Source organism: Martes martes, assembly GCF_963455335.1.
Source record: "Martes martes genome assembly, chromosome: 10".
Taxonomy (NCBI): domain Eukaryota; kingdom Metazoa; phylum Chordata; class Mammalia; order Carnivora; family Mustelidae; genus Martes; species Martes martes.
In genome coordinates, this window is record NC_137898.1 from 108,696,307 (window position 1) to 108,706,077 (window position 9,771).

The window sequence follows — 9,771 nt, forward strand, 5'->3', positions numbered from 1 at the left end:
TGAATTTTTTTTACTGAAAGTGGACACTAGAGATAACACGATGTGGCAACTGTGGAAATGAGGGTCTCCACCCTGTGCCCCAGGTTTGCTGTTGCTCCTGGTGACGTTCCTAATTCTCTCAAGTCTGTCTTCCCGCTCGTGTGCGGCCACTGAGGTCTCTGCTCAGTTAGCTTAGTGGTCAGCCAGAGGCCCGCGCAGGGTGTCCTTCAGTGCTTGGAAGCAGTGAGTCTTCTACCCTTTGCTGACATGCCTGGCGTGTGTGGGCGTGGTGTGCGCCCCTCAATGTTCGAGCAGCCTACACGTCTGTCTCAGCCCTCACCGTGCAGGACCTGACGGGGAGCCAGGGTGAGAGGCTGGGATGCTGTCACGTCCTTCTTGGGCATGAGCAGGGTCCTGCACGTGTGCATGGCCCTTCCAGATCCGCAGGGCATTTCAAAGCCCGCTACAGACATCTCGTTCCCCACATCTTCCTTTTAAATGCTTGGCCGGGCTCGTGCTTGCCCAGCTGGTGTGTGAAACAGCTGCAGGTGCCTGTTTCAGACTGAAGGCGCAGGGACAGAGCTCCCTGCACAGAGCAGTCCCGGAGGCGGGCCAGAGAACGACTCCCTGGCATGGAGCTTTCCCGGGAAGCTGTAGGACACGTGACCATGTTCTGGAGCTGGGACTTCCCGAGGAGTTCAAACCCCATCCGCCCCTCCGGGGGCTGCGAGGCTGCTGGGCTTCACAGCTCCTGTAGTTCCGCAGCTGCGGAGTCTTAAAGCTACCGCAAGAGCGGGGAGAGGATGAGGGAAGGCCAGTTAAAATGCCACAGACGCCACTGTTCTCACCAAGGTCAGCGCTGGGCTCAGCACTTCACTTCCGACAGCCCGTTTAATCCTCAACAACCCCGTGAGGCCGGAACCTTTAAAGTCCTATTTCACAGAAGAGGAAATTGGGGCATACGGACTTTTGAGTGGCTGGCTCCGGGTCTCATGGCCAGTCAGAGGCGTCTTAGCGCTGCTTTATGAACCATAATCTGATTCCACAGTCTATTCTCAATCACTGTGTGCTGTACCGCTTTTCATTTGTGAGAGAAACATTCAGAGAAACTAAGTTGAGTTAAAAGCATAGCTGAATGCGGGCTACCTGGGGTCGCTCAGTCATTTAAGCATCTGACTCCTGATATCAGCTCAGGTCAAGATCTCAGGGTCGCGAGTTCAAGCCCTGTGTTGGCCTCCACATGCTGAGTGTGGAGCCTATGTGAAGTTTTTAAGTAGTTAAAAAAAAGAAAAAAGAAAAAAAATTTTTTAAAGATGTAGCTGAATGAACTCATGAGGAAGACGAATTATAAATTTTATAGAATATATATTTTACATAAATTACCAGTGAGTTCTTTTCCTAAATTAGTCATTCTTACCCACAGTGTAGATCTGAACCCTGTGCAACTTTTTACAAGTCTACCTGCACAACTTTGTCTTTCCCTGGATTACTTAGGATGGAAGGCAGATGTCTGCATTTTTTAAAGCTCTGTAGAGGTTCTGAAACTCAGTCCCAGCCAAGAACCACTGCATTCAACTAAAACACTCCTTAAAATTAGAACTGTATCAATTCTTTCTGGAACAGGTGTTTACACAGGAAGGACAACTCTTAGGGAAAATGGTAGAAAGGCAAAAGGAAAGGAAAAAGCAGGGGTTTGGGGGTTAGAGACTTGAGTCCTAGACCTCCTAACTGCTCCATGTATGACCCCAGGAAAATTAATCTCCCCGAAACTCACTTTCTTCATCTATAACATAGAAGTTTGTTTTTTTTTAATTTTTTTTTATTTTTTTAGGTATTTTATTTATTCATTTGAGAGAGACAGAGAGAGCACAAGGAGGGGGAGAGGTAGAGGGAGAGGGAGAAGCAGACTCTCCGCTGAGCAGGGAGCCCGATGTGGGACTCGATCCCAGGACCCTGGAATCATGACCTGAGCCGAAGGCAGACACTTAACAGTCTGAGCCACCCAGGCGTCCCTAACATAGAAGTTTTTAAAAAGCAAGTCTACTTCTTAGAGTTGTTACAAGAACAGATAACATATGCTGGAATGTTGTTTGCGCTCAAATGGCCGTTGTTATGATTAACCTGAACTGATGTTAGATGTAAGAATTCAGCAAATATGATGCACTGTCATCTCTGGCAAAATCTACTCTGTGAGGCACCTGAGCAAGAGTTCGTAATTTCATACGGGAGAGGGGCATCCTCCCTAAAGAGGAAAGCCGTGATGAGCATTAACACAGGCATATTTATTACATGAAGAGAAAATGGAGGAGACATAATTCTGATCTGGAAAGGCTCTTAAAAGTGCAGAGTGAACAATGCCTTGAATGAATCATAGTCAGATATACTCCTTGGGCCTTTCCTGCAGACCAGTGGTTTGCAAACTTTAACATACATCAAAATCACACGGAGGACTGTGAAAACACATTGCTGGGCTCTACCGCAGCCTTTCTGATTCAGAAGGTCTGGCACAGGGCCTGAGGATCTGCATTTCCCAAGTGACATGATGCTAATGGTAAAAGGAACCCCCTTTGAGAACCACCACTCCAGCGAGAGAGAGAGAGAGAGCGAGCGAGCAAGCGAGCTTGAGCAAAACTGCCAAGTGAGGGGCGCCTGGGTGGCTCAGTGGGTTAAAGCCTCTGCCTTTGGCTCAGGTCATGATCTCAGGGTCCTGGGATCGAGCCCTGCATCGGGCTCTCTGCTCAGCGGGGAGCCTGCTTCCCTTCCTCTCTCTCTCTCTCTTCCTGCCTCTCTGCCTACTTGTGATCTCTATCTGATAAATAAAATCTTTAAAAAAAAAAAACAAAAAACACTGCCAAGTGAAAGACTGCGTGTCCCTGAGCCATACAAAGGCAGTTTCTGGAACATCTGCTTTGTGTGAGAATACAGTCAGAGCAAGACATAAAAACTTTCTAACTAAAACACTTCCTTCTCTAACAAGAGGTAGATAAACTGGGGCACCTGCGTGGTTCAGTGGGTTAAAGCCTCTACCTTCGGCTCAAGTCATGGTCCCAGAGTCCTGGGATTGAGTCCCGCACTGGGTTCTCTGCTCAGCAGGGAGCCTGCTTCCCCCCCCACCCGCCGCCTGCCTCTCTGCCTACTTGTGATTTCTGTCTGTCAAATAAATAAATAAAATCTTAAAAAAAAAAAAAAAAAAAAGAGGTAGATAAATTGCCCTTCCAGGCAGGGGAATGGACATTCAAGACCATGTGGTGACGCAGGGTAGCTGGATGTATTGAGATGACTATTTTGTAATACATACAAATATCAAAACAGTATGTGACACACCTAAAACAAATATAAAGTTAAATGGCAATTATAGCACAATAAAAATAAAATTTAAAAAAGGAGTAAGTAACTCCTTAACTCGCTTAAAATAATGCATAAGCTCTATCAATACAAGAAAGCAGCAGTCAAACCCAAATTGAGGGACACATTTTATAAAATAATGTACCAGTGCTTTTCAAAAGTATCAAGGTTGTGAAAAACAAGAAAAGGACCAAGGAAATGTCACAGACTGAAGGGACTATGGACATATAATACCTAAATGCAACGTGGGCTCCTAGATTGAATCCCAAAACAAAAGACAGTTGGAAAAACCAGGAAAATTCTATTAAATCTCAAGTTTTTGAGTAACTGAGTCAACATTAATTTCTGGGTTTTGATTACTATACCACAGTAATGTAAACTGTTAACAGTAGGGGAAGCTTAGTGAAGATTATATAGGAAAATTCTTTTCTCTAAGTTGAAGGTATTTCCAAATACAAAGTTAAAACCAAAAGACTAAGTCAAAACCACTCCTCTGTGATCTGACATTCATGATCTCTAACCTGGTGTCTTTCAACTCCAGTTGCTACCCCCAGCTTAGTGGCACACAAGTCATCATCAGTAAGGGAATGAGGCAACAGACTTCGGGGCACATGGTTAATTCAACGTACAAAGAAGAGAAATGCAGTATCACTCATATTCTTTATAAATGAGAATTTAACACTAACACATCCTGAATTTTAGTATTTTACTTAGCATGCTAAAGGTTAAAATTCTACAAAAAAGCCCCCAATAGTTGAAACCCATTTAATGGTTTCACTTATAAATTTTAAGGAATGTCCCATACTCACCAAAACCATCAATATCTAGATTATTTTCGATCACAACATCCAGCAGAGAGTCACCAACTTTTCCTTTGGCTGTTAATGTCTCGCCGTCACGGTTTACAAAGTGAACTGTTATTTTATCTTCTGAGCTGGAAAGGAAGCAGTCCTTTATTATTTTTAGTCATTTCAAGGTATACTTTAAAATATTGTTTTCAGGGGCACCTGTGTGGCTCAGTCAGTTAAGCGGCTGCCTGCGGCTCAGGTCATGACCCCGGGTCCTGGGATCAAGCCCCACACTGGGCTCCCTGCTCGTCAAGGAGCCTACCTCTCCCTCTCCCTCTGCCTGCTGCTCCCCTTGCTTGTGCTCTCTCTCTCTGTCAAATAAATTAATTAAATTTTTTTAAACTCTTTTCAGAACCTGTAAGGCCAAAGGAAATAGGGTGTGCGTCTATGGAGGTGCACCCACGCACACAAAATGTTTTCTATCGTATTTTCTTTCCACAGTTTATTTGAGAAAAAGACATCACAAAGCTGAGGCGTGTCTATCTCTCCACCTACCAGAGAGGAAGCTCTACCCACCACCTTAAAGGAAAGAGCAACCACATTTCTATTAAGGCCACCTGTTGTGTCACCCCAAGGGTCACGGTCATAGGTCACAGTCACGTGACAACATTTAGCAATCCTCATCAGTCATTAAATCTATGTTGCTCTCCCAAAGCCCTCTTAAAAGCAACGTCTCTACGTAACATCCCTAAAAGATGAGAGCACGGTTGTGGAGCACTGGAAAAAGGCCCATCATTCTGGGGTCAGTACGACACCTGTCACGCAGGTGTCTGGTAGGCACTGTGGCTGTGAGGCAGCAGTCCGACTGTTTTCTGAGCATTTAAACATCTCACTTTGGTCCTCATCATGTACTCAAAAATCAAAGGGACTAGTGTAGATTTGTGTTTGTTTGAATCCATGGGAGGATAAATAAAATGCCTCCTTATGTGTTTCATTACAGGATATTATAGTACCCACCAGAGTTAGCTGACTGACTTAAAGCGCTTTTGCTTCTCACAAACATCACTACACAATCTGGGAGAAGAAATTCCGTTTGCAACTAGAAGCTTGTCATCCACCGTCGGTCATTTTTAAATTTTTGCCTCACAAATGAAAAGATGTACTTCAGCTGAAAAGAATTAGTTGCAATTTTCACTACCGCCAATAGATGGTAATAATCCATCAAAGAAAACTTTCGTGTAAGAAAAAACCTATAATTATAGAATCCCAAATTATCAAGTCCAATTACCTTATTGAACAAATGAGGCAACTGAAAGCCCCTTTCAGATAATGCCCTCCCTGATAATTCAATGCTGAAAAAAGAGAACTGTATGAATTAAAAATTATCAACTGTGTATGTGTGCGTGTCCGAGAGAGAGAGAGAGAGAGAGAGAGAATATGTCTCTCCAAAAGGGCCAGTGCTCTCCAACTTCTCTTCACGGCCAGAAAGTACTTCTGAAGTAAGTACTCCTGAATATTAGTCATGATTTTGAACTAGGTAACTGCCACCTCTCCAAGGCAGTGGCTGCCAATGAGGATACTCTGGAGGCGGGGCGGACTCCGCTTCCGGGGTTATTCCAAGAACACAGACAAAGAAAGAATGTAGGAGAACTGACCTCAGAGATACTCAGGACACGGAAAGCGAGGGTTCTGTTGCCCATCTGTACAAGGCAGACTGAGAAAGACGGAAGAAACAATGTTAAGCTCTGCAGCTCAGGCAAGGAGGGCTCCAGTTCAACCCAGAGTTCACAGAGATGGAGCAGCCTTGGGGAAGATGGAAATGAGTCCAAGTCGACGCCTGTTTTAATTGAGCTAAAAGAAAAGAACCAGAGAAGAATGTCCAGAATCCAGATGGAAACACGGGTCTGAGCCCAGCTCCACAGTCTAGGGATCTGACAAGGACAAATGCCCGGGAGCTAAAGGCTGCAGGAAGGACGACAGCAACCATCCCATCCCGGACGGGCACCACTGTAAGCCAGACGTTTTACCACTGCTGTTCTTCTGGAGCATTCTACAGCTAAGCTTACAGCACGGAAATGTGACATCAGACTCCTCTTCTATAAAATCAGGGTAACATGTAGATTCCAGTTTTAACAACGGAGGCAAAATACCTAACACAGAGGAGCGCTCAACAAACACAGATTCATAACTTTAAGGCCTCAGTCCTTTTGTTGCTGAGAAGCCTGAAGGGCTAAAGGCGTACAGTCCCCCGAAAAAACCGCAGAGTGAGAGCAATGAAAGGTCTGCTGAAGGCCCGGAGAGGAAGCAGAAACGGGAGAGGAAGGGTCATCTGCAGTCGACAGAGCCTGGAACCCAAGAATCAGATGCAGGCTGCAGCTGTGGCTCGGACACACGCGCGGACACACGCGCGCGAGATGACCGCGGGAAGCCGCCCACTTCCTTGCTGGCGGACGGGGAGATGCGGGCAACAGTGACTTCAGCGAGCGGCTGAGACCATTCAAGGAAAGTCTGTGGAAACTCTGTTCCTTAAAGCATCATACACATGTACGTTACCCAAATACCTTTCTCCGTCTGCTATTAGTCATTGGTATTGGTGGGTTTTATATATTCCCCCCACTTCTAAGAACTCGCCAAAAGCCCTGAGCTGTTCCTCAGGGTAAGAATTCACACACTGAGAAATACAGTCCTTCTAAATCTTCTACCATCATCAGTTAGTCAGTCAGCACCACACGCATCTCTTTTCTTCATTTGTTACATTTTCCTACTGCCATTTATTCTGCTCGGCCACAGATGTTTTAAGGAAGCTGTGAGGGATGGCCATGGTAAATTCGTGACAGACTTCTCCTAGGGAGGGAAGTGATGGCTGCTGCCCACCCTTTTACCATACGGGGGGGCCCTGGGGCAGTTGGTCCAGGGAAAGGGCCCCTTTTAGGGCTCCCTACTTCCATGGCCACCCTAACTCTTCCAAATGACTCCTTGGGCTAAAGAATTATCAACTCTTATGGTGTTTGCTAAACACCTAGTTTGTCAGCTACTTAACATGAAATTTGTATCCCCTAGCCCACCTACCTCCCAGGATTTTCTTGAGAGTGAAATACAGCAAGTTTTGTGATAGCCCTTTGGAACCGAAATCACAACAAAATATGAAGTATTGTGTCAGGGTATTTTGGAGCAAAAGGAGTTTTTCAGCTCTCAGTTACTGATAACTTAGATACATGCACAACTTCCCGAGATGGAACTACAGCCTCGAGGCTGCTCTGTCCAGTGAAACGTATCTGCACCAGCAGAGATGTTCTGTACCTGCGGCGGCCAGTACAGTCGCTGCTGGCCCAACGCGGCTGCTGAGTACTTGACATGCAGCCAGTGCACCTGGAATACTGAATCTTTTCACTGAATTTAACATAAGTTATCTTAAATAGCCACATGTGGTTAGTCATATCCAAACTGGAAAACACAAGCCTCAGACAGTAAGACTTGGAAAATCTAGCTGGAGCTCCGAAGTCTGCGATACGAGGCACAAGGCCATCCACTGAAACAGGGCCAAGGTGGGGAAAGGAGGATTATAGGGAATAGAACAGATGTGCTTCCTTTTAAGACAATTTGTCTAACCAAGTTCAAACTTAGTAAGTTTAGGGGAGATAATTCCCATGTACAAAAGCACTCGTGTTCCCTTTAAAGACTGGTTTTGTAAATATGTTCGACATATGTCGCAATTTATACACAATTTTTCAAGAACGCATGCACAGCAGAAAGCAAGATACACGCATGGAGAGAGGTCAAGGCAGGGAAATGTCAAGGAAATAGGGACAAAGAAATCTGGCTTTGCCTTCTCCATTATCTCCCCACAGTCCACGGAACAAAAATTTATTAAGCACACTCTATGTAACAGGATTAAAGGAGGCAAGATGATTAAGTCCTAGTCTCTGTTCTCAGGGACCTTATCAAGAAGAAACCAGGTAAGGCAGTGGACAACACTCAGCCTCCAGTTCTTGCATCCTGCTGGGGGACAGCAAGGACCTGCATCACACACGTCCCCCCCCCCCACTGCTACACTCTGAAATGATGAGTACATTTTAACTCTATGACATCGCAGGGGGCTGTGTCTTTGAAAAACAAATACGCCCAAGAATATAAAACTTCACCATATTTGGGGGAAATTTTTTCACTTCAACATTTAATACAAAACACAACACTGTGGGCCTCAGTAGCTACAGTTCACAGGTGGCATCCCCTGAGCCCTCCCCAATTTGCGAGGCACAAAACTACCTGTACTACCTGACTTAGTCTTCAAATAACTGTACGAGGCCTACACTAGTGCTATGCTCCATTTATAAATGGGGAAACTGAGGCCTACAGTGATGAGGGAAGTTAGGCATTAAGCCCAGTTTAAAACCCTGCCTTGCCAACCCTAGGCAGAGCCTTTTAGCCCCGTACCAGCTCGGAGAGAGCGGACAGGGAAGTACCGGGAACAGAGTGGGTGTATTCCAAACAAGACATTCCTCTGCCAGAGAACTGGAAACAGAATGTCCCAACAGGGTGGGGGAAAGGCCCAGGACGACAACTGCTGGCCAGGACATCCGTGGGGAGCATCTTATGAAGGTCACTGCAGGCTCCGGTCAAATCAAAGGTCAGCGCCCAGCCAAACCCCGGGAGCGGGCGGCGGCAGAGCGCACGGCTTTCTGGAGGCCCCCGGGAGGCGCGGGGAACTGGAGAGCCTGCGTCCCGCGGCCCCGATTCCAGCAGGCGTCGGCGGGACACAAGGGAGACAGGCCCGCAGAAGCGCTACGGGTCGGGCGGGCCGAACGGCGAGCGACCGCGGACAGCGCCCGGGACGCAGGCGCCTGAGCAGAAGAAGCGGAACGAGGAAGCCGACGCCGCCCCGCCGCGGCGCCCGGGACCCCCGCCCGCATGCGCACGCCGCGCCGCGCCTCACCTGCTCCGCGCCGGCGCCGACACGCTCAGCGTCCGGGGCAGCCCCCCCGCGCCGCCGCCCCGGCCCGGGGCCGCGCGGGGTCCGGCGACGAGCAGCCAGCGACGGGCCGCGCTGCCTAGGGCCGGGGAGGCGGCGCGCAGGAGCCGGGCGCCCCCCGCGGCGGCCATAGCCGGTGGTCACGTAACGACCGGAAGCGACGGCAGCGGTCGGCACGGCGACTGCGAACAGGCCGCCGCGCCGGCGCCGGACGCCCGGGAGTCCGCGGGGAGGAGCGCGGCGGCTGGGGTCCCGGCGAGGGCCTGCTCCGTACGGCGGCCGCGGGCTGCGCGCGCCTTCCCGGTGACCTATAAACCCGGCGGCACCCCGAGTGCAGCGCCTCCCGCTGCCCGTTCCCCAGCCTCCCGGGCGGGTGTGGCCTCTCGGGGGCGGGGCTGAGCGCGGGGGCGGGGGCGGGGGCGGGGCCCCTCCCGACCAGGTTGGCCTGCACCTTGCGGCTCCGACCGCCGTGGGCGCGCCGGAACCCGGAGCTGTGAGCGGCCGCCGACGCCGCGCGGGAAGATACCGTAGAAGGGCCGGCAGGTAAGGAAACCACCACTTCCGTTTCGCCCTTCTCTCGCCTTCTCCCCGTTCAAAAGAAAACAAAACCCAGTGTGGGCGATTATCACCCTGGAGTTCACATTAGGGAAAAAAGGGAATTCTGGGCATTGTCAAACAAGGACAGTAGGA

General features: G+C 48.7%; 1 protein-coding gene across 1 annotated transcript in view; it reads right to left on the reverse strand.

Moving 5' to 3' along the window:
* Positions 1-9,445, reverse strand: part of FDX1 (ferredoxin 1) — a 30,803-nt gene extending 21,358 nt beyond the window's left edge. The window contains exons 1-2 of the mRNA XM_080815175.1: positions 9,046-9,445; positions 4,134-4,258 (exon numbers count right to left, since the gene is read on the reverse strand). Coding sequence (XP_080671301.1) covers positions 4,134-4,258; positions 9,046-9,212 — 292 coding nt within the window. The 5' untranslated portion in view covers positions 9,213-9,445. The remainder of the gene's footprint in view (positions 1-4,133; positions 4,259-9,045) is intronic.
* Between the last annotated feature and the right edge of the window lie 326 nt (positions 9,446-9,771).